The 25,082-nt window shown below is 37.6% G+C and overlaps 1 protein-coding gene across 5 annotated transcripts in view; it reads right to left on the bottom strand.

Moving 5' to 3' along the window:
- The window catches only part of LOC113635487 (RAS guanyl-releasing protein 2), a 41,058-nt gene that overhangs the window by 5,391 nt on the left and 10,585 nt on the right, over nt 1-25,082 (bottom strand). For 4 of the 5 annotated variants that reach the window (XM_047816289.1, XM_047816288.1, XM_027134968.2 and 1 more), the window contains exons 2-16: nt 19,973-20,135; nt 19,716-19,818; nt 17,461-17,517; nt 16,508-16,639; nt 15,945-16,095; nt 15,567-15,740; nt 12,950-13,066; nt 11,905-12,186; nt 8,198-8,278; nt 7,979-8,101; nt 6,544-6,659; nt 4,811-4,952; nt 3,054-3,090; nt 1,427-1,585; nt 29-92 (exon numbers count right to left, since the gene is read on the bottom strand). In XM_047816289.1, the coding sequence (XP_047672245.1) occupies nt 34-92; nt 1,427-1,585; nt 3,054-3,090; nt 4,811-4,952; nt 6,544-6,659; nt 7,979-8,101; nt 8,198-8,278; nt 11,905-12,186; nt 12,950-13,066; nt 15,567-15,740; nt 15,945-16,095; nt 16,508-16,639; nt 17,461-17,517; nt 19,716-19,818; nt 19,973-20,039 (1,800 nt within the window). In that variant the 5' untranslated portion in view covers nt 20,040-20,135 and the 3' untranslated portion in view covers nt 29-33. Of the gene's footprint in view, nt 1-28; nt 93-1,426; nt 1,586-3,053; nt 3,091-4,810; nt 4,953-6,543; nt 6,660-7,978; nt 8,102-8,197; nt 8,279-11,904; nt 12,187-12,949; nt 13,067-15,566; nt 15,741-15,944; nt 16,096-16,204; nt 16,302-16,507; nt 16,640-17,460; nt 17,518-19,715; nt 19,819-19,972; nt 20,136-25,082 lie in introns of those variants that run through there. The other variant, XM_047816290.1, reaches the window with a different exon arrangement.

Here is a 25,082-nt window from a genome sequence, read left to right as displayed (position 1 = left end):
GAGTAATATCTTTAAATCTCTGATGTACCTGAATTATAGATTGGCTTCAAACACCGCTTCGCTCAGTGCCTCTGTGTCCTCCTCTGCAATCACTGAAAAAAACACAGTTTTTAAAAGATAAGCAAAAGAGTGTTGAGCTAAAACACAAATTTGACATAATGCTAGTCTGATGTGAAGCAGCCGGAAATAGAAACATGATCGTGCAATGTGCTAGACGAAGCTAGCTGTTACTTGGAGAGACAGAACTTGCACGTGCCAATTTATAGACACACGCACGCACGCACGCGCACACACACACTCACATACACACACACACATTTTCAATCCTCATACAAGGATGAGGAAGCAATTAACTCTGATGACTCACCTCTGTCTTGACAGCTCCTATAGAGACGTGTGTGTGTGTGTGTGTGTGTGTGTGTGTGTGTGTGTGTGTGTGTGTGTGTGTGTGTGTCTGTAAACATCTGTATATGCGTAAAACAGATTTACTCTCAATCTCCATTGAACAGTTTGAAACTATTTACCTGAAGTGTGAATTAAAGTCTGTTTTGAATTCTTTTAATCGTTTCGTTCGATTTTCAGTTTCTTAAAAGTTTTAGTATTCACTTTTGGACAGAAATTTATACTGACAGAAACATCGATTAGTCTCACACATACAGTACTATTTAGGGTATACTTATATTTATGATTTATTTCTATTTAGATATTATTATATTTACAATATTTCCTAAGAGACTGTTTAGTCCTGTAGGTTTAAAAGAGGTTTTTAAAATTCGCACAACTACTGTATAATAGAAAAACTGTTAGTGTTAGTAGAGAAGTATAATGTGATCTGAGACACGAAATTAGGTTGTTTATTCAAGTCGAGACGCATTATTCGGTTATTATTCAGCTGTATTTATTCAGTTAGGGACACAGTTAGTCACATGGTGCTATACTGCCTCCACTAATTACGTTGGTATTGAACCAAACATCATATGCGGAGTTATAAATTAGGCTTTATTCTTCTTGAGTCGGCGTTAAAAAAAAAAAACTGAGTAATTACCATGGAAAAAAAAATATTCCAGTTCATTCATAGTGGCATTATGTCTTTATATAACACCTCGTATACACGAATACCACATATACAGTATGTACTCTGGTTGGTGCTGCTTTTCTGTATTGCCTTGTGGTGTTTTGTATTGGTTGTTTTCACTGTCTTTCGTCTCGCACTGTTTGCACCAGGTTGCACAAATGCACTTTATTACTTTAAGTCCTTAGCTCTGTGTTTTTCTATGTAGCTCTGTCTTTGTTCTATGAAGCACTACGGTCTTGGAGAAACGTTGTCTTATTTCATTATGTACTGCTTCTGCTATATATGGTTAAAATGACAATAAAAGCTTCTTAGCTTGACTTATGAGTACTTCTATATGATGATGCACATTACCTGTATTCTGGAGATTTGTGTGAGAGTTTGATGGAGGTGGAAAGCTGTACGAGCGAGCCTGAAGGGTAGGCGGAGTTTCGTGACTGATGCTCTTTGCTCGCTTGCGACATTCCACCGCCAACCGCGAGCGACACGCCTTATGACAGTTCACACCACACACTGGGGGAAAAGGTGAAAGAAAGAACAAGGGACGGTGTAAGTCGGGAAAGACAAAAGGAAAGAGAGGGAGGGGGAGAGGGAGAACGCATAATAAAAGAGAAGAGTGGAAATGGAGAAGGGAAGAGATGGGAGGGATGAGAAGGAAAAAAGGGAACTACAGTACAGTGCATATAAACGTGTGTGTGGGGGGGGGGGGGCACTTTCACACACATGCCTAAAGTGATAGACACCACAAAGAACCCAGAGATGGAGGGAGAGCTTGACACACCTATACAGAAATAGAGAATAATGAAGACAGGACAGAAAATTGTAGGTGTGGGAGCGTGACACATGAGTATAGAGCAGAGATCCATATTAGTGCCCTAGGCAACATAGTGTGCATACCTGAGGTAGGAAATCTAAAAAAAATATAGAAATATATTAATTTAAATTAAAAAAAAAAAATGCTGGCTGTTTACTTTTACATGTACTGTACAACTGTAAACATTTACAATATTGGCAGATTGTTTTTTTTTTTCTAAAGCGACTTTGTCAAGACACAACCGGGACTTTTGGCCACGTGCTGTTTTTGTTTATCATCTTCGTCACGTGTCTGCCCCGCCTTCGTCTGCCCCTCCCTGTCTTCACACCTGTTCCTTATTGTGTCATCGTGTCTTTTTATATTTAAGTGAGCCGCGTTGCCGAGTGCAGCGCGGAATCATTAGTTACGTTTACCCCTCGTCATGTCTAGTCTTTGTTAAGTGTCTTCATTTGTATTGCTTTTGTTATCGTCTTTATGTCCTTGTTGTTATCATTTATTAAACCCCTTTCCTTTGAAGCTATCCTGCATACGGTTCTGTCTCCGTCCACTTCCGGTTGTGACAGACTTACATTTATCTCATTTACACAAATGAGCAGTTAATTCTTAAGGGCCTTGCTCAAGGGCCCTAGTGTGTGCAGCATCCGATCTTCCAATCGGCAGCCTAATATTTTAACCACTGTGTTACTCTTGCACTTATTTTCTAGTTTATAGATGCTCTAACTTAAGTGATAACAGGAAAGTATTTTCCTATGTTCCTTTTTTATGTTAAAAGCATTAAAAGTCACTAAATACATAACTGTTCAAAAGATATTTAAATGTTAGAATCTCATCACTACTTCTTTACTGCTGTCTACCTTGTTTGTTAGGTGAGCTAAGAAAAGCTAAGATCCTTCTACTGTTCTAAAAAAAATATCAATGTGCCTCACTATCAGACATGAATAAAAAGGAATAAGGAATAAACCGAGCTTCATTGCTATCAATGAAAGAGTATGGCAGAATCGGCGTGCACACACACACGCACACACACACACACACACACACACACACACACACACACACACACACACACACACACACACACACACACACACACACACACACACAAAATTATGTAATTCGGGGAGTACCAGTGCCATTGGAAGCTTGTTGTACTGTGAATATTCTTACCTTTGCACTTGTAGCCTTGTTTATAAAAACCCCATATCTAGAAAAAAAAGAATTATGCTGGTTAAATAAAAAAGACTGGAAGAGAAAAGTGATGGATGAATGGAAAGAACAGCAGAAAAGCGGTAATGGAAAAAGGGGAGTCAGGATCAAGAGAGATGCGATCACATCACAGCAGGGAAACAATACATGAAAGGATTGGCCAGAGCATCACACACACAAGCACACACACACACACACACACACACACACACACACACACACACACACACACACACACACACACACACACACACACACACACACAGCAAGATCTGAGGGTCTAGAACATGCATGGATACGGCACATGTACACAAATGATCCCTCACAAATGAACACACAAACAACCTCATGATCACCTTTTCGGCACACAAAAAAATGTTCAGGGAGGTTTAGCACAAAACAACACAAGCACACAACTCCTGATACCAAATCTAGAACCACTTGTACATCTCTCACACAAGGAAATTTAAAACAAACAAAAAAAAAACATTGGTGAAGTGCGGTGAATTCAAGCCAATTAGTTTAGTCTGTACAAACTGACCTATATATACACACACACACAGACACACACACAGACAGAGTGCAGAATGAGCAGCTGAATGGCAGAATGTGTGGAGGAGTTTGGGTTCTGAATTTGGAGCTCTGTCAAATACACAATGTAAAAAAAAGAAAAAAAAATCCTAAGCAAGATAGCAAGTAAAAAATCTGAGATATTTCTGAGACTGTTATGAAATTCTACAATATATATATATATATATATATATATATATATATATATATATATATATATATATATATATATATACACAAACAATATAGGCCATCTCCTTATTATTAGCACCCCTCATTGAGCACAAATAAGTGCCTAAAGTAAATCCATAACAAATGAGGGACATTTAAATCCTAAAAATATGACAATAAACTACCAAATTGACACTGGTCGGTCAATACAGTATTGACACTGGTCGGTCTGCGCTGTTTTTTGTTTACTGTCTTTTGTGTACTGTCTTTTTTGTATTTTGTGTATTGTCTTGTAACCACAGTCTTGTCTGTCTTGTCCTGCACTGTCTTGTCTGTCTTGTTTGTATTGTTCTGCACTGTCTTGTTTGTCTTGTCCTGCACTGTCTTGTCTGTCTTGTTTGTATTGTCCTGCACTGTTTGCACCAGGTTGCACAGTTGCATTTTATGTGGCTAAGACTACTTACATGTCCTTAGCCCTGTCTTTGTTTTATGTAGCACCTTGATCCTGGAGAAACGTTGTCTCATTTCACTGTGTACTGCAACAGCTATACAGTATATGGTTGAAATGACAATAAAAGCTTCTTGACTTGACTCTTGAAATTTACGCCGTGTTTTTTCAAGTGGTGCATTTTTTAGCTGGTTTCAAAATGATTGGAACCATTTTAATAAGTAAAATCACTTGTTAAACGATCTTGAGCACTTAATTTTAACTCAATTCTTATAACTCATTTGTGTTCTTAGGTTTGTGAATGTGGATTTTTTATTTTAATTCCGACCACAGTGTAAATGTGACACTTAAATGTGATCATCGTTATAGAAAAAGTCACTTTCTGTAGGAATCTGAATGACTGTGTGTAAGATTGATCTGTTTTATTCCCCCATTTTCCTAAATGATCCCAGTAATTGTCTGTATCTGGTAATAAATATGTCCTCGAATGTATTTATCTATCCACGAAAGTGTTGCAAGAGGTACTCACAAATCCGGCGCAGTGCTCACAGAAGGTGGGTTTAACATAAGTGGTCTCTGTGAACGTGTGAATGAAGCCCATCTTACAGTTCAGCAGTGAACTGGCCTTCATAAAATAGTCGATCATCTCCTCCCTGCTGATCTTACCATCTCTGATAGAGAGACAGAGACAGAAAGAAAGAGAGAACAGAAGAAATGTGTGCCAGATTAACATAATGTATGAGAGAAACAGGATAATTAAGTGGAAAAGAGTTCAACTGAACTGTAAAAGAAAAAAAAAAGGCTGACCGGAAAAATAAAAATTAGACTAATAAAAAAGGGACTTTTGCGTAAGGAGTCACGTAGGCTGACAGTAAATCAGTTTGAATGGTACAGTATGTACAACAGTGAATACTAAACATTAAATACTCTGGAGAAGTCAAACACAGTTATTAATAATTACATTGAAGAAGTCTGGGCAAAAAGCACAGCTTGTACTTTTACATGAACATTTGATTAGGGATTGGCAGATCGCATCAGAAATAGACTAGAATAGATCAATAAACAGGACAGAAATATACAATTTCTACCATTTCAGTATTAACAACAATATGGTATGGTATAATAATAGCAGTTGTGCAGTTGGGAACGACTTGCTAACAGTGGCAAACTACCTGGATGGAGATTCTGCAGTATTGTGCAGTAAAATCAACCTTTTCACAAAACAATTACAGATAAAAAATATATCTATAACCATTCTAGTCTATTCGGACGGGATTAGTTTTATGTGGGGATGTGAGGGTAAAGTAATTATTACCAGAGCTTCTCAGTGATTCTAGTCCCGTCCGAATGTGCCATCTCGGTAATCATTACGGACAATGTCAGCAAAGATTGCGGCAACTTTTACCTTCTGTAAAAAGGTCCGGAAAAATTACCTCAGGTGATACTAATCCCGTCCGAATAGACATGCTGTAAATATGTACAGTAAAATTCCGTCATTTCCTGTTTAAAAGTAGTTTTTGGCACGTTTTTCAAGCATGAAGGCGCTTGAAACAGGAAGCAACGTCATACACACATGACGACAAGGAGGTTACTGTGGTGTGTAAAGCGAGTTACCCCTCCCACTTCTGCTAGTTTTACTGAGATGTCTTGTCCCGTGTGAATTGGCCAATTAATATTACAGACGTCCTGAGGTAAAATTGCATTACTCCACGTCCCCACGTAAAACTAATCCCGTCCGAATAGTGCTTAAGACACCTTGAAAGGTGAAATATTCTTACTTTTCCTCAGATTACCATCAGATATCAAAGACTCTTCATTTTGTAAATATTAGATACCTGGACAGTGTAAACGTGGCTTTTCTTTTCAAGGTCATGCATTTTTCCTACTTGATTTAATTCAGTATGGAGAACAGCAAGGGATTTTTTTTATTTTTTTTATTGTTTTGTCTATTTTGGCTTTACTCACACCAATGCTACTTCTCAGACATAACAAATCTGGTGTTTGGTCTGGCTGGTAGTTTAAGATTTGTTTTCAACTGACACAACACAAGTTGTAATGGTAAAGATTTAAATGTAAAAGTAGCATGAAGGGGGGTTCCAGGGTCCGTCCAGGGTGTATCCTGCCTTGATGCCCGATGATGCCTCAGATAGGCACAGGATCCCCGTGACCCGAGAAGTTCGGATAAGTGGTAGAAAATGAATGAATGAATGAGTAGCATGAAGGTCAGCACTTCAGTGCCAAGGTCAGTGTTTCTACACTCACTGGTTTGTATCCAGCTCTCCAAACTTGCTGAGATATGGGAAATTATTCCGGATGCTCTCAAACTCCTCACGGGAAATATAGCCGTCTCCATCTGTGTCGAAATTTTTGAAGACAGACTGCGACCGTGGAAACAAGACAGATTATTTGCTAACAATGTAAACAGTCATGCTTTTGCTTTCAGATGATGATTTAATTCAATATGATTTTATGCTTTATTGGCAAGGATGAAAAGAATGAAAGTCCATTATAACTTGTAGCTGAGAATACCAGTGCTTTCATATTACAGTACATACTGTATAACTTACTCAAAGCTGCCTAATGGTGCCTAATTTCCAACAATTATTTTCCATCGGATGCTTCATTGCAATTACATAGATTAATAATCAGTACTACAGTAACAGGAAACATGATAAGTTTATGCATTTCTCTTAAAATCTGATTTAGTCTTATATGAATGTGTTAAAGAAAATTTAATCTAGAGGTCTGAATCTGCAAATTCAGCAAAAATCCTGGAAGTAACTAGTTGTAAAGTATCTATGGGGCTTTTTACACTTGGTCACCATGCGTTTTCTGTGATCCGATGGTAAAAAGACCAGGTCTAAATGCCCTCCGAAACGGTTTTGAGACGGATATAAATCCGATCGCTCAAACCACTTCAGGAGGTGGTCTGGGATGCATTTCAGATTAACCTGGACAGGTGTAAATGCATGTGGTTGTTCAAGCCACATACGTCAGCGCTATACTCCTCCCAAACGGGAGTACCTCACTCGCAGGTGACTTGCGAGTCGTGCATCGCGCCAGAAACAAATATGTTTTCCCACCAGCGCTGCTCCGATTTTTCACCCAGGTGTCTCGTTTGGTCTTAAAATGCACTGCTGCCGCCAGCGAAAATGCAGCAAACAGTAAATGCTGTTTTTTTGTAGCAACCACATACACCAAAGCATGTTCCATTTCAATTGCCCCAGAAATGAGGTGAAATATATTTGCATATTGGGCGGGAGTAGAAAGATCGGATCGATATCCGATTCACCAAGACGCATTTATGTGGCCTAATGTAAATGGAACAATTTTAACAAATCAGATAGCTATCGAATCAGAGAAAACACATGAAGTGACCAGGTGTAAAAAGGCCCTAAGGTTACTGATAAATAAATACATTTAGTTGTAATAGTAAAGTTCAAGAAGTTTCAACAAGTTCACCAATGGCAGATGTGAAATAATAAGATATGATGAATATGGAGAATATTTCATAGATGCTAGCTAGCTTTCTGACATTTAGGTGGGAAACCAGCTAAACTAGCTAAGGTTAGAAATATATTTATTAATACTTTTGGGATGGAGGGAAGATATAGCACCACCATATGGCATATAAATCTAAAGATATGGGAATTTAATGAGTTTAAAAATACTAATTAGGGCTAAAATACTTTCATACCTCAACCATCTTTTCAATGTGTTTGGTGATGACAGCAGGATCTGCTTTAGGCTTCACTGACGCTGCCCACTCATCAACCATCGATAGTCGCTTAGTTGCTAGGTTGGAGGTGGGGTTTGAATTCTAATTGGACAATCACAAACAAAGGCAACACTTTAAACATGATAACAACAATGGAGAAGAGAAATGGTGCAAACTAACAGCAGAGGAATAACTCACAGCAGGTTTAGAACTCCGAGGTTCCCTTTGCAATGAGAGCTGGTATATCTCATCTTCTGTATGATACTGGTCCAGTGATACCTATCATAAAACACACACACACACACACACACACACACACACACACACACACACACACACACACACACACAATACTACATTATATACAATCAAAAAAGCACAAAAGCAGTGCATTGGCTCCGTAACCTGACTTTCTCCAGGGAGACACAGAAACCCAATCAAGCCGTTCCTTAAGGATTAATAAGTCCATCATTTGCCCTACGGTTTATACTAGATTTGTGAGACGTCTTGGAACATGGTGTGATCCATTTAGACCAATATTCATGCTGAAACAAAATGTGCTGCTGCGGTCTGTAAAGAACATCCTGGACTTAAAAAACTAATTTATCTTGATGAACAATAATATCTGCACCCAGTCCTACCTGTGCCGAGGTATTTATTCAGAAAAATATTAACCCCGTATAAAAATACAGCTGATGTGAGGCTTTCAATTGTTTTCCTAAAATCTTACAGGCATCACTGATCAATTGATCTCAATAAAGTAAGCAACATTAAGCAGATATTTATTTCATACCAAAATGCCTTCATTTCCTTTAAACCACAGAGCTGTGGAATTGATTCATTTTCTATACCAGCTAGTCTGAAAGTAGTTCCGGACATAATTTAAAATATACCTTTATATGTTGACTAACTAAATAGCTGTTAAAATAAAAACGCAAAACAAAATACGTCTTAGTAATTCTTGCACTACTACAGCTAAAAGAACCCCAAAGAACACCAACACTACAAAATGTGCACAGGACCTTGAAAATATATTATGACCGCATTCTTCTTGATACCTTTTTCCTAGAAGCGCTTTCTTCCTTGTTTTTTTTTAATTTCCTAGGTTAATTTACATCAATGACCATTTAATCACTGTTTCTTTAGCTTTTTATTCTTAAGATGTAACTACTATTTTGCTTTTAATAAACTTAAATATTGCCTATATAGTGTATCTCAAATAAATATACCACATACCATATCGTCTAGCAATAATAATTGCGATTATCGTTTAAATCTTATATGTTTCTATTCATGACAGGGTCTGAAAGGATCAAGTTTGACTAGAATGTGAATTTCAAGACATCGATTTGCCCGAGACAGCAGATGACCCGATAGGTGTCTTGAGAATCATTATTTTATACAAATGTCAGTGTGAAGAATGTGTACTCTACAGAATAAAGGTTAATAGGTGTGAAATAAATGCAGGTCTAGACAGGTTTCATAAGTCATAGCCATTATCATAGTACTAGGCTTTGAGTGTGTGACACAGTTACACATTGTCAGGGTCTCAGTAGGATTGGGGCATGTCTACCGGGGTATTTATACACAATTTCCTTCCAGGGTGAATTCCTGAGCATGCTACTGTAACGTATCTGTGTGTAAGTGTGTATGAAATTCTTCAACACAAGCAGGAAGACTGAAATTATTCTATTTTCTGACATGTTCCATGTTCCAGTCCTTAATTCCCAGAATTCTTACTTGTATATTTACATGAGGAATGATGAATGCTTACAAAAATACATGTTCAGGAAATATGTTCAGTGAACTTTCCACATGCTAAATTTGTTTACCCTCAACAAGACACACACAAAGATGGGTTTTTTATGCCAATATATATATATTGGCAAAGCACAAAAAAAAACATCTTTGTGTGTGTCATGTTACATTAAAGCTCTTAAAGCTCATCAAGAGAATGCCAAGAGTGTGCAAAGCAGTAATCAAAGCAAAAGGTGGCTACTTTGAAGAACCTAGAATATGACATATTTTCAGTTGTTTCACACTTTTTTGTTATGTACGTATATAATTCCACACGTGTTAATTCATAGTTTTGATGCCTTCAATGTGAATCTACAATTTTCATAGTTTTTTCATTTCAAAACTCTTTGAATGAGAAGGTGTGTCCAAACTTTTGGTCTGTACTGTAAATATATATGTAAGCACGATATTAGCGTTCAGAATAAGTGCTTTATCCCTGTTTCATTCAAAGAGCTAAAGCCAGTATCATCAATAAACACCTGCAACATAAAAGGAATGATTCATTTACTTTGTTAAAAAAATGCTAAATTTCTCTAAAGCTGTGAGAATGTATGCTTATCCACATAACTTTACAATATTCAGCTTCATGCTTACAATAGCAAGAAAAAGAGGAGGAAAGGGGAAAAACTGTTTTGTTCGTACAGGAAAATCATATCTAATAACAGCCTGGTTATTTATTCTAGAAAAACACTGATTGATTGATTGATTGTTTGATTGATTGATTGATTGATTGATTGATTGATTGATTGATTGACTGACTTTTAATCCATTTATTTTGGTCTGGAACATTCAAGAAACAAGATACTTCCCTCACCAGCCCACATTTCTCACTCTTGTGTTTGTTTTTAAGACGATACATGTGGCTTGTCATGTCGCTCAGAAATTCTTCAAATCTGCCTAAAAGAATTTATCATGTCTTTAGCACTGGAGACTCCTTCCAAAAGTTAAATAAACATGTATATCACAACTTCAATAGTTGTGAGAAGCAAAAAAAAAAAAAAACAGAAACAACAAAAAAAGGAAGAAAACCTAAAAAAATAAATAAATAAATACAATTAAAAAATGCACCTCTTCTAACCAATCAGAGTCGAGCATTTACCAGCAACGTAATATAAATTACTCACTTTCACAACACTACATTAACAATCTAAGGAGATAAATGTGCCTATGTAACCATGTTAGATTTATTAGACATATAGCTCCAACATGCTAACATATCTTGGGTGATTTTGGGTGTCCAACATTAATTTTATTTGGCCAAACTATTTTGTGCATTAAAGCAGCATTAAAATCTTCACTGTAGTCACAATCAATCTGTCATTATACAACCAATATCTCAATAAAAGACATAATTTTTCACAATACTGATATTATATGCTCATATTGTCCAGCCATAATAAGTTTTACTGTATTCGCATTACAGTAGCGGCAGGATCCCAAGGTTCAAGGGCACTAACCCATCCACTGAAAAGTTAACTCTAAATGCCAGTCCTGAACCCAGATAAAAATGGGAGGATTTCGTCCGAGAAGGAAACTTCGGTGTAAAACCTGTGCCAAATCTAATATGCGGACCATGTGATGAAAAAAAAAATTTATTCTGTCTAGATTAATTTCTCAGAATTCTCAGATGGCTCACAGAACTTTGCAATTCCAATGGATGAAAAGGGCAAAATGTGTCTCCAAAACACACACACACACACACACACACACACACACACACACACACACACATACACAAACATTTCCCTTTGCTAAATAAATGTTATTACCACCTGCTCAGGACTTTAAAAGGCTTGCAGACAAAACATTTATTCTCACGTAAACAAGTACACACATAGACGTACACAGAGTATTGCTAAATATGTCGCAACCGTCTGCGAAGTAAATCCCACACTAACACGCAAACAGAAACATACACACCAACCAAAATTGCAACACGCTGCCTTTCTGTATTGCAGATAATATGTTTCAAAATGGAGAATCAGTGAATGTTAACACTGTTGAGAACATTACTTACCAGTTTTGCAAAGACACACAAATACAACCACACACACACACACACACACACACACACACACACACACACACACACACACACACAGTCTCACCGTGAGAAGGTTAAGCAGGTCGGTGTTGGCGTCTATGTTAGGTGGCATTGTCTGGACCAGTGCCAGCTCATGCAGTATGTAGTAGAGCTGTTGGGTTTTGGTCAGATTAACACGTGTTTTCTCATGATCAGTCCAATCTGGCAGAGCCACATGTACAGCGATCAGATCCTTCAGATGAACGCCCAGGATTGGGAAGCGGAAACCTGAACAATCCGAGAAGCGCCGCCGGTACTGACTATAGTTCCCACATGATGTCACCAGATCCAGCAGATTGTTAAAGATCTGCAGCAGCAGAGAGGGAAGTAAATAATATTGCATATTAAAAACCTGTGAAGAATTAAAGGGCAGAATGGAAGGAAAAAGGAAAGAGAGTAAGACGGAATGCAGAAAGGACATATGTCAATGTCAAGACTTCAAGAAGGAAGGAAAATGGGAAATGGGAAAGAACGAAAAGAAGAAGGCAAGAAAGGTTTTTAGGAAGACAGTGGAAAGAATAAGGCGATGATGGAAGGAAGGCAAAAGAAATAAAAAATGATGGAAGGAAGGAAGGAAGGAAGGAAGGAAGGAAGGATGGATGGATGTATGGATGGATGGATGGAAGAAAGAAAGAAGGAAAGAAAGCTCTGACATCCTCTACCACTTCTAAGGGTTCTTTGGTTTGTCTTTGGTTACATTCAGTGGTTTTACAGGACAGTAAGAGTAGATTAACTGGAGACTGCACAGTTATTATGAGTATGATAATACCATCCCTTGAGGACTATTGGCTAGGCTTCCTTCTTCTCACCAACGTAGGCCGAGTTTCCCGGCCAAAGAACCAACCCCAGCTACTAAGGTTACAGAGTGCAGAAGACACACTCCTAGTGCTGCTTCCAAACCCTGATAATTTGGCAACGGTTGCATTAGGAAGGTTGTCCAGCATAAACTCCTTGCCAAACTGAAAATCTGGATCAATGAACCTCAGTGGTGACCCATAACTCGAGTAAATGAAAAAAAAATAAAAAGATGATTATGGTACTGATGTGCATGGTGATGATGTGTGTAGCACCTTGTTGGTATCATTACTGATGTGGTTCTGTGTGTCTTTAAGCCTGGAGATGGAGCTGTTACTGAGGCCTCCGACCACCGCCATGAGGGTGTTGAAGTTCTGCAGCTGCAACAGTTTCTACATGGAAAGAAAGAGATCAGTAAATAAAATACAGTTAGGACAACCTTTTTTTCTGAGAGGGCTGTTGTGGATGGAGGTGCATGGCAGAGAAAATCGGAGAAAACCGTTGATTTATAACCGAGATTCTGATGGGGTACGAAGGAATAGATGAGATTACGATTTAGTGTAAAGGTCAAGGAAGGAAAATGGAGTCGATCAAATGAAAGAGTTTAGCTAAAGGAATAAGAGAGAAGAAGCAGGAAGAAATAGACCAAATAGTCAAAAATGAATTAAAGGAAACATTTAAGCTGAGCATGAGAGAGAGAGAGAGAGAGAGAGAGAGAGAGAGAGAGAGAGAGAGAGAGAGAGAGAGAGAGAGAGAGAGAGAGTATGTGGGTGTTGAGGTATTAAGATGGCTGGCAGAACGACAGGAGGAGGGAGACACTTATGAAGAGGAAGGAAGAATTGGAAAAACAGATAAAGTTAGACTCATGGTCTTGATCTCTCTCTCACTCTATCTCACTCACTCACTCTCTCTCTCTCACACACACACACACACACACACACACACACACACACACAGACACACACACACACACTGCAAGTATTATGCACTACTACTATGGCAGCATTGTTTCATTGTTCCACAGGCTGGATGGGATGTGTACACCACAGTAAGTCTTTGTGAATGAAGCTCTATGGGAGACATCCTCTGCCCTTCAAGCCATACACAGATACACACACTGCAAAAAAATCAATCCCATTCCATCTGCTTCAACACACACACACACATGTTAAGCCTCTTTATTATTAGCCAAATATCATCTTCAGTAAATCCACTTTTTTGTACAGAACACTCATCAGAAGGTAAAGTGGATAATTACATCAGACAGGTTTATGCTCGAGCCTCCTAATGTTAATGAATGCTACTGACTCATAAAAACCCTCCATGTTATCAAAGAGGGAGATCTGGAGAAGGGATACTGTGAGGAACGATGAGGGATCAGGAAGAAAATTAGCGGGGGTAAGAGCATCCTAGAGAGCGACTACTCCAGGATATCGCACAGCACGGGAAAAGAAAAAACAACAACAGCATCTGTGCAACTAACCAAAGTAGAATGTTGAACGTTTAATTTTTGTAAATCAGCATCCAGGCTTGTACACTACACACAAACACCACACAAAGAAGTGTCAAAGTTATTTGACCTCCGTCCCGTTCTGTCCTGTTTGGGCGCAGGTGCTACACACGCACCCCGCCGTGAGACGTGAACTTCTCAACAAGACTCTGGCTGCGACGTGACAGAGTGAGTAACGTTAATAAATGATGACTTTGTAAAGATAGAGAGGCTGCGTGTACAAATGCAGGCTCATCTAAAATTATCCCTTACACGAAAGCAAACGAGATACTGTATATACAAATAGGACTGAAATGTACATATGTCTTATTACTATTATTATGCCCTGAAGTGCTTTGAAGCTAATGAGTCAAAAAATAAATAAATAAAAAATCCCTCAGCTTCTTGCGTTACCAAGAAATAAGGACGTGCAAAGATTTTGATTGATACAAAACTCTGACACTGGAAACTTTTTTTAATCTATTTATGTGGAGTGTCCATCTTAAATTTTATTTATTTATTTATTTTTAATTGGAAATGAATGTCTAAGATCATCTTCTTATGAAACAGAATCAAAACTTCAGATGATAAGATCAGAGTTCCGCATTTTTCTGCTAATTATGATACAAAAGCTCTTTTAATAACCTTGTCCTGGCATCTTTGTAGATTCAAGATGTTATTGAAATAAAATTCACTGTAGTAGAGGTCTTCTAGGGGTCTAAAGAAATGTACCCGACCCGAAGTGACCTGAATCAATTTTTACCCGAACTCGACGTGCATAAATTATTTATTTATTTATTTTTTAAGAAAGACCCGACCAAAGACAAACCCGAAAAAATTTGACCCGAGTCCGACCCGACCCTAACCTGGCTGGACCCGAATGTTGCATAACTCTACACTAAAGTAACCGCTACAGAGTGGATTCAAAATTGATTGACAGGTCTGTTTCAACAAAAATTAGCTTACCGCCAGCCACATGTCACCAGCCACATGTCGCAAGCGGTCTTGGCAAAAAGAGGAGAGGTTGGAAAAGTACTCGAGTCGATGCACACACGCGAGATACAGTAGTTCGGGTCTTCTTGGGTCCGTTCGGCAAAAACACATTCATTTTAAATTACCCGAGACCCGATGCCGCTATTATTATACCCGACCCGTGTCCGAGGCACACGTGAAACTTTTAGACCCGAACCCGCTCGGGTCTCAGGTCGGACCTGGGGTTTTCGGATCTAAGTGGACCCGTGAAGACCTCTACACTGTAGTAATTACTGAAAGTGATTATGTTATTTTAGAGGATTTTACAGATCAATTTGAATTGAAGTGCAATGTTTCTTCTCTTATGCCATAAGAAGTTCAATATAACACTTACACGATCACTCAATAACCAGCTCATAACAGGGACTGACCTGTGCGACTTGTACAAAGTGTGTTATGACAGCAGCGCGTTGCTGGGCTATGGGCTTGCTGAGCACCATAAGCTGGATCCACTGGGAGACACTGTTGAATAGCATGATGAAGCGCTCCAGGATGGGGTTATCCACCGTGCAGCCGTGTCTTACGAAGCTGTGATAGTCCTGGAACTGAGCACAGTATTATGATAGTATTATGATATGTGATGATACAAATATAACATAAAACCAAAATACTTTCAGAAAACATAAAGAGCAGCAATACAATAAATTCTAAATAAAACTCCCCACAGAAAGCTTTAGCAGTTACAAGTTCAGTTACCTTTTCAGCTGAAAACAAATGGAAGACAATGTAAAGAAAATGTTTGAACACACCAGAATCTTGCAAAAGGACTTATATTCCAGGTAGGTAAGATGTTCTGCCAGTTCAAAGGCATCCAAGTGTTCGAACAGGAGGGACATTTTCCTCTTTTTTGACATGGATGGCACACGCTGGGTCACCTGGCGCTTCCACTTATATGAGGGGCTGAGAGGGGGGAAAAAGCATGTTGAGAAATATATTACATTTATTACATTCTTTTTCTGATACATGGTACAGATTTCAATCCATCCATCTGTTTATCTTCTGTACCTACACATGGTAACATGGAACCTGGATGCTCTCCTAATAGAATTGGGGCAAAAGGCGAGGGATGCCTTGGAAAAGGTGCAAATCCGTCACAGGGAAAAATCTCACGCACACACAGATACACACACACCAAGAGTGTACGTAGTGTTTGGAGATGCCAATCAGCCTACAACATGTACTTGTGGAGGAAACTGGCATAAACCCCTCGAAACACAGGGAGAACAAGCCACTGTGTCCCTTATACATGCAATATAGTGTGGGTGTGTGTGTGTGGGTGTGTGTGTGTGTGTGTGTGTGTGTGTGTACTTACACACTCTCAACATCGATGAGCTGACTCTCCTGCTCATTGCCCTCCGTGTTGAGCTGATCCCTCAGATCTCGAATCTGTTCAGCCAAAGCCGGATTAAGATTAAACTCGACAGGAAACTCTGAGATCCAGAACCTACAGGGACCAAACAAGAGACACAGACAACAATCAAACTTATATATCTATATATATATATATATATATATATATATATATATATATATATATATATATATATATATATATATATATATATCTATATATATGACATCAATGGTGCATATTATTGTATTTATAGGTCTGAGACAGATGGTTGGATGGATTGCAGGCTTCAGACTTAGACAGGTGAATGGAATATATGGATGGGAAGATATATAAAGCAAGCGAGATATCTGAAAGACGAAGGTCAAAGAAACTATGGGACAGGTAAGAAGTGAGATTTTATCAAATTGAAGAAAAATGACATAACCCATTCTTGAGTGTGAAAACAGATGGACGATAATGGGTTCAGACAGAGAATAGAGCAGATGAAGAAGCAATAATGGCAACAAGAGATGCAGTGACTTTTATAAGTATTCTTCACTTATGCTGTGTAACTCCTGAATTAGTTCTGCCAACTATTTGCCATCACAAATCACATAATCAGCCGTCACTCCGACTGAGAATGTGTGGCAAGACTTACCAATTGGTCTCCATCCAATTTAAAAAGAGTATGAGCCAAGAAGAATAAGCAAAACACAGAAGTGCAGGGAAATGTTCGTTCTACCAATGCAGCTGAACGCTTTTGCAACCAAGAAACGTTTGTAATTTAATTAACCTTCGCCTCAGTAGTGTCAGGGCTGTTGCATAAATCAGATAGTACTGCCTACTACGCTATAAAATGTAGACAACTTCAAGAGGGTGAATACTTGTGAAGGCACTGAGACAAAAAAAAGGTGAATAAAGAACGCACTTACTTGACTAGGTGGCAGATTCGGCTCCTGAGTTCGGCGGTGCAGCTTTCCTCCTGAGACCTGATATTTAATGAAGTCTTATTAACATTACTTTAAGCACAGGGAATTGATTACTGTTCTTTTGATAAAAGAACACTGTGATCAGTCTTTTAAAATGGTAAAGCTGACAAAAGCTTAGATGAAGTGCTTAATAGGGGTACAGCAGTATAAATATGACTGTCTAGCCCGATACAATTGATTTTCAGAACATCAGCATTGGCAACAATCGAAAAAATTATGACAAAGTTATGCATTATTTTTTTATTTTTTATTTTTTTCTAAAATGCTTCACTTTTTGTTTTGTGGATATTGACATCTCTAGATCCTCATGGCTAAATCAGACTCGTCTGTATTTTTTCCTGTGTCTTTTGTATGAATGAACAACCCAATCTGTGGGGGAAAAAAAGCATTTAATGTTGTCAGTCCTTATTTTCTATCCCTTTATTTCTCAGAAGGGAAAAACCTCCCTGAAATCACAAAAAGTAAACTTTGTACTGTCAATAAACTGAATGAGTCACAAGTGTCCATCTACCTTGCAGAACATGTCCATAGGTAGATATACTATGCTAAATCACATCAGCAATAACATCAGCAGTAGCAACAATCGAGCATTTCTCTGCTTTTTTTTTTCCTTCTTATAACTGAATCAGGCATTGCCCATCTTCTGTAGTCTATAAATAAATAAACCAATCAAATAAAAGGTTATGTGTTGTCAGTCCTTATTTTCTATCCCTCATTTCACAAGAAAAAAATATAGAATAAGTTTTTCTTTATTTACATTTACGGAATTTGGCAGACACCCTTTTCCAGGGCGCTAGGATTCAAACTCACAAACTTCTATTCAATACTCAAACAACCTCACGACTAGGCTACAAGGATTTCATGGACATGCGAATGGCACATGCTCTGCTGCGACAGCACGACCTGTACTTTGTTTTGTCATGAAAAACTGTCAGTCATTCGCAAACTCAAAGGACTTAATGTCACTCCTCGTTTACTATTACTACTTTATCAAAGCATTATTCAGTCAATTTTACTGTATTGTTCAACTTGTTTTTTCAGCATGTATTCTGTTACAAATATGGTCAAACTCACAAAGGTGTCCAATATTGCTGCAAAAGTTATAGGTCTTCCTACACCCAACCTTATAGAACTCAATAACACAGCTATCGGACGCTTTGCCATTTCAATAGAACAGGATTCCACACATCCACTAAATGAGTATCTAGCCCCACTGCCCTCAGGGCGCAGGTACAGGGCTCTGAGGTGCAGAAGGGCCCGCTTTGGACGAAGCCTGATTCCATCAGTCATTAAGTATATTAACAATAGACATCGCTGAGTGTTATTCTGAATGTTTTTGACATGTGTGTATTACGACTGTCTATGTTTATGTTGTGTATGTCGAACAAGTGCAGTGTTGTGGAAAAGATTTTCCCCTTTGGGGACAATAAAGTAATAAAGTAAAGTAAAGTACAACAAACCTCCCAAAACATGTCAGTGTGTCAATATTCATCATGCATGGCCCCCTATGATGAAATTGGCATCTAATCCAGGGCAGATTTAGCAGTAATGTATTACTATATTTAACATTAATCTACACATATCGTAGACACACTTGGTGCAGATTGGGCTCAAATATGGTGGAGGGGTTTTTTGACCCTCACTCTGGACTTCATTTATTAATAATTCTTAATAATAAATCTTTTTGTTGTTTTCTTGTTGTTACCTGGCTTCATATATTCGGTATTAGCCCTCATATATTCAATATTAAACGTTTTACAAAGGTGACATGTCTAAAATATATGAATTCTGGTAATAAATAAATAAATAAATAAACAAACAAACAAACAAACAAACAAACAAACAAATAAATACACCTGCTTTGTTTTCTCTGGTCAAACAAACTGACACAACTAGCATGTAATATGCAATAAGGACCTTACTGTTGTGGAGTTTTCTTGCTGTTTCATTTTTGCTAGCATGTTATCTGATTTGTTGTTGCATGTTTTACTTCTTAATGTTATCCAGTTGCATCTGATGGTAGGAACTAAAGATGTTTAATTTGTTCTTTATTTAGAAGTAACCTAATAATGATATAGTGCTGGTAGTCACGAAACAAAGCTTGATTTCTTGTGCACAGCTCAGCCATTGCACGGCACCTCGTTAGACATGTTTGGTCTAGATTTTAAATTATAAATAGGCATTTTAGTGAGTCATACTTGTGCAGGAGTTTCTTGGCCAGCTCTGTGGATGGAAGGTACCAGGGGTGCATCATCAAAAACATTCGCACCAACGACAAGTCCTTCAATTTCCCCGTGTCATCTGGAGAAAAGCAAATAGAAGCAAACAGTGGGGTATTTTTAATCCACTCCAAATAAAAGGAACAAAAAAAAAAGGAAATAAGTACATTATTTAATGGCAGAATGGTAGAATTTAATTACTGCAGACAGACAGACATATGATTCTACAGACTGACCAAAAGCATTGATGCACGCTTCCACCAGCTCATCCACAGTAGCTGACTCGGTTGATAGCGACTCCATCTCTCTTCCAGTAACGCTTTCTCTTTATCACCCTCTCCCTCACTTCCTCAACACAGCTCTTTTTTCTCTTTGGCCACTGCTCTCTCTTTTGCTCCCCTAAAAATGGAGAGAAGAAAGCAAAATTAATTTAATAACTTCAGAAATTGAAATTCTGATGACATTCTGTGAATCCAACTGTATCCAACATTACAATTTGTTAAGTAGAATCCTTCTAACTGATAGTGACTTCTATTATAAATGTCAAAAAAAAAAAAATACGTCATCATATTAACACATGCAAAAACAAATTGCACTGCACTGCAATGTGATTATGATGTAGAGCATAGAATTCATAATCTATGATTCCTTTTGCAGTCTTTGGTCACTTCCACTGAGTTAATGTAATTAATGTAACAAAATCTAAACCTAAATCACAAAATCTTAACCTTAGCAACCAGTTTTTATTTTTAAAGCTGCATTTTTGTTTAATAAATAGTAAATAAATTTAAAAAAAAAAACAGAAATCTAACAAATGTCCCAAAAATATACAATTTTTCCATATTACACAAACATTCCCAGATTACACGGAAACACAAAACGTTCTCTTATTGATTTACATTTCAAGCCAGGAAACCATGGTAACAGTCCCTTTGCACACAGACATAGACCTAGAAAAATTCAGGTAACATGAGAGATGCTCGCTCTAATAATGATACTGATTGCATCAAATGCATTTACAGAAATTCTGAATTTTGCTTTCTCCCCCCCAAAAAAACCCTGAACCAGCTTAAAAGCAAAATTCAGATTTTTAATAAGCAAAAACTTTGACTGCCTTTGACTGGACCATTACAGTGCTGAATAATTTGTTTCAGCTGGAAACAATACTATTATCTCTAACTGATGCCTTGTATAGCTTCACATTGGCCTGCATTGATGAGCAGAAAGGAAATTACTGGAATGAATCTAACACATTACTAAAACCTGGCAGGACAAATTAATTTGCTGAAGAAATGTGGATGGGGAAACAAATCTTGAACGATCGTGATCGTTAAAAGCTTTATGTAGTCACATCGTTAAAAATATACACTAGAGCTCATAGCTATGTGAGTGATTGTAATAGTGAGCTATAGTGAATGTATGAGCGTCACCTTGTACGCGATGGAACAAGAATACACAGAATTAGGAATAAAAACAGCTGTAATTGTAAATTGTAACAAATTGTTACAATTGTAAATCCATATTCAATTAATGGATTGTTTTAACATATTTTCGTGGTCGATTTCTGTTCAACTTAACATCTCAAAATATTTTGTAATTAATTAAATACAACAAAAGAGAGTTGACAATGGCTAATTAAATAAATACATATATAGTTTTCCTAAGGGTGTCGAGGATAGTTACAAATAAATACACAAAGTGTGAAAATAGAATAGAATAGAACGGGGGCACAGAAGCCTTTATTATCGCCACCTATACATTACAGCACAGTGGAATTCTTTTCTTCACATACCCCAACTAAGGAGGTTGGGGTCAGAGTGCAGGGGCAGCTATGATACAGTGCCCCTGGAGCAGGGAGGGTTGAGGGCCTTGCTCAAGGGCCCAGCAGTGGCAGCTTGGCTGTGCTGGGCCTTGAACCCCGATCCTCCGATCAACAACCCAGAGCCTTAACCAGTTGAGCCACCACTGCCCCTTAAAATGATGGCATGTCAATGAAAAAAATATTTTGTGTGATTAAAAAAAATGGAGCGTGATCGATCGGGATCGTAGAATAAAGGAAGGCTACTGACACCATAAAGTGTAAGTCATTTTACACCTGTAAGATTTACATATATGGTAAGTTACTGCATTTAAATAGATCCCAATACAAATACATTACTGTAAAAGAAAATAATTATAAAATCGAGTAAAACAAACGCACCGTGAACATCAGAAACACGATAAAGCATATTTTAATCGAAGCAAATGCAGGAATCTCTGGTATGTCGGATCAAGATGTATCAAACGTTTCTAAATACGACACGACTGAATATCATGCAGCAGTTATATTTAGGTTACTAAATTCTAAGCTTTTTTCATCTCCTTGAAACCATTTTCTTTCTGTCCACACTTCTATTAATTTACCAATCATTGACGGTTAATTCAAAGCACATTGCTTGCAAAATACAACATAAATATCGAGAGATTTAAGATCTACGCTTCAGGGATAAGTTTGATTTAAAGTCGACCTTGCCTCTTTTGTCCTCTGCTTCATAATCTCTCTGTGAAAATTGTAAAAGGGTTGTATGATTCACTTAAATGAGTAAAGCACCAGCTGACCAGTGATATGTATTTCATACAGACTACAGTATAAAGCAGGAGGTAATGCGAGGTAATGCTCTACACATAAACTGTCTCGAATCAATACGAATTAGTTCTGTAATTCTATTTCAAGCAGTTTAAATGAAACAGCGAGTGCTTTAATTCACTGAAAGGGAAAATTGAACGGAATAAGATGTTTAATGTGTTTATGCTAAATTATTTGGGATGTGTTTAGTCAAACTTTTGTGCTAATTACCCACAACCTTTACGCTTGATATTATGTTATCGAGAAATCCAATAGAGCAAACATTTGGACTCAACGTTCCAGAAAGCAGTGCAGATCTACCACTAAGTTGTAGCTAAGACTAGCTAGTTAGTGACACGCACAATGGTATTGGTGGCTGAATTAGCACAGATGAGTATAGATGAATATTATTAAAGGCATTACTTAGCTTCTACAAGTGGAAAAACGATACCATGAATCGCTTTAGGCATTTTGTTAGCAACAAGCTAGTCAGCTAACAAATTTGTGATTGTTTGTTTCTGATGTTTATAGATCCTCAAAATGTATATAGTCAGCTTTATAGATTTAACAGACGAATATGTCTATGTGATACTGCTTTTACTGTCAACGATGTGAGTCTTCATGTTGACAAGACATCAGAGTGGGGTTTTTTTAAGGGCAAAAACACATCTAGTTCCAGGAAGCTGCACAGAAGCCAGAACTTTCAGGAACCAATGTGGTTTATTGGTTTTAACTTATTTCTGCTGTATGTGTCTCAAGAAACAAACACACGCCATGGAGAAATTTTAACATACCAATATCTCATGCAACGAAGGAAGAAAACTCAAGTTGTACTAAATTTAAACACACTTTTTTGGCTCCCCCACACACTGCACCAGTCTTTTTATGGCTCCTCTTTGTGTGCTGATGGAGAGGCACTGCAGTAATGGTGTGAGCACGTGCGTTTGTATGTGTGTGTGTATGTGTGTGTGTGTGTGTGTGTGAGAGAGATTGTGGTGTGTGTGAGATTGTGGTGTGTGTGAGATTGTGAGGGTATAACAAAACCCCCGTCTCTGTGCTGCAGGGAGGTGGGTGGACACACTCGATTATAGCCCTCAGAAAAAGGCAGAGGGTTAACAGACAGAATGGAGAGAGAGATGGAGACACACGAGAAGAGAATATGTATTAGTTCAAGCTCTGATGGTTTTGCTCCGATCACCCCGTTAACTAGAAAACACGCTTTCCTCCTGGCTTGTGTGGTTATTAAATGCTGATTGCCACTCCATCGCTAATTAAGCCGTGTGATCATGCTTATAATACTGCGCTCATCAGCTGTGTGCTCTTTCTTTTATGCTCTTCGATTTTCATTTACAATTTGTAGAATTGCACAAAACTTCATTTACAACCTTAATTTCCTTAATTTTACAATTAATCAGACTGAATGGCTCCCCTGAGTTTGTGTTTGCTCATACTGCACTGACTTCACTTTATATAATATATACTGTATATATATATATATATATATATATATATATATATATATATATATACACACTCACACACACACTACACTATATATATATATATATATATATATATATATATATATATATATATATATGTGTGTGTGTGTGTGTGTATATGTGTGTGTGTGTGTGTATTGTGTGTATATATATATATATATATATATATATATATATATATATATATATATATATATATATATATATATATATATGAACATTTTATATATATCCAATGTGTTATATATAATTTTTTTTTACAGTTAAACCAATTCAACAAAGCAAGAAATAAAGCATGACAGACTTTTTGGAGGACACCATGATGTATCCTGTGGTGATCAAACAAAACTGAAAATGCCAATGTTAGCAAGAATCTTTGTAGGCTGTGACGGTTAGATTTTGCACTCTACCAGTCATTCTGCACAGTTTAAAAACTCCACATCATTGTTACTGAAACTGCATGCAATATAGTGTACGCTGTACATGTTTTAGTTTTTCTGACCTTATAGCATCAAAATGAAAAGAAATGCAATTTTATTAGCATGTGATGTACAGTATATGGGTTGCTTACTTGACTTTCCTTCATTTTCAGTAATCCATGTCAGTCACAATTGTGACAAGGAATTACTTCTTTGTTTATATTTTTGCTTAGAAACTTATAGTAGGGAGGTAAAAGAGAAAAAAAAAATACAGCAGACGTGGATGGGATTTGTCTAACCTGAACAAAAGTGGTACCATGACGTTCTAGTGCAGAACAAAACACTTCAAGTTGTAGAACTACATTTATAGACGTTAACTAAAAAGTAACCGCTATCGCCATTCAGTCATGAGACTTGTTTTGACCTTTTTTTTCTGGACATTGTAAGGCAAGAATTTTATGTAACTTGACATTTACAATTTTTCGTTCAATACCCATTATATAAACAGATTGGGAAACGTTTGAGTGTGTCCACAACACTTGGAAAGGTTCAAGGGTTTGCCCTCCTGTAGGGAAAAATCAATCCATATATAAATGGCAGTCTGGCTGCTATTGAGTCTCATGGTGCAATTGACAAGTGTTTAGGTCATACATAGACACAAGAGCATGATCTTGTCTTTCGTAAACCTGCTCTGCTTTTCTTGGTCACAGAATGAATGTGTGTTGCAACCTCGTGCAAGCCAAGACACTTCACGCTCATTTCTACTTTCATTTTAGATCAGCCTTCTCCTGCCTCTGACATTAGTAAATTCTCTCTCTGA

This window comes from Tachysurus fulvidraco, chromosome 7 (genome assembly GCF_022655615.1).
Source record: "Tachysurus fulvidraco isolate hzauxx_2018 chromosome 7, HZAU_PFXX_2.0, whole genome shotgun sequence".
In the NCBI taxonomy this organism is placed as follows: Eukaryota; Metazoa; Chordata; class Actinopteri; order Siluriformes; family Bagridae; genus Tachysurus; species Tachysurus fulvidraco.
The sequence above is the reverse complement of the archived record's forward strand: the minus strand, read 5'-3'. Positions and strand labels throughout refer to the sequence as shown.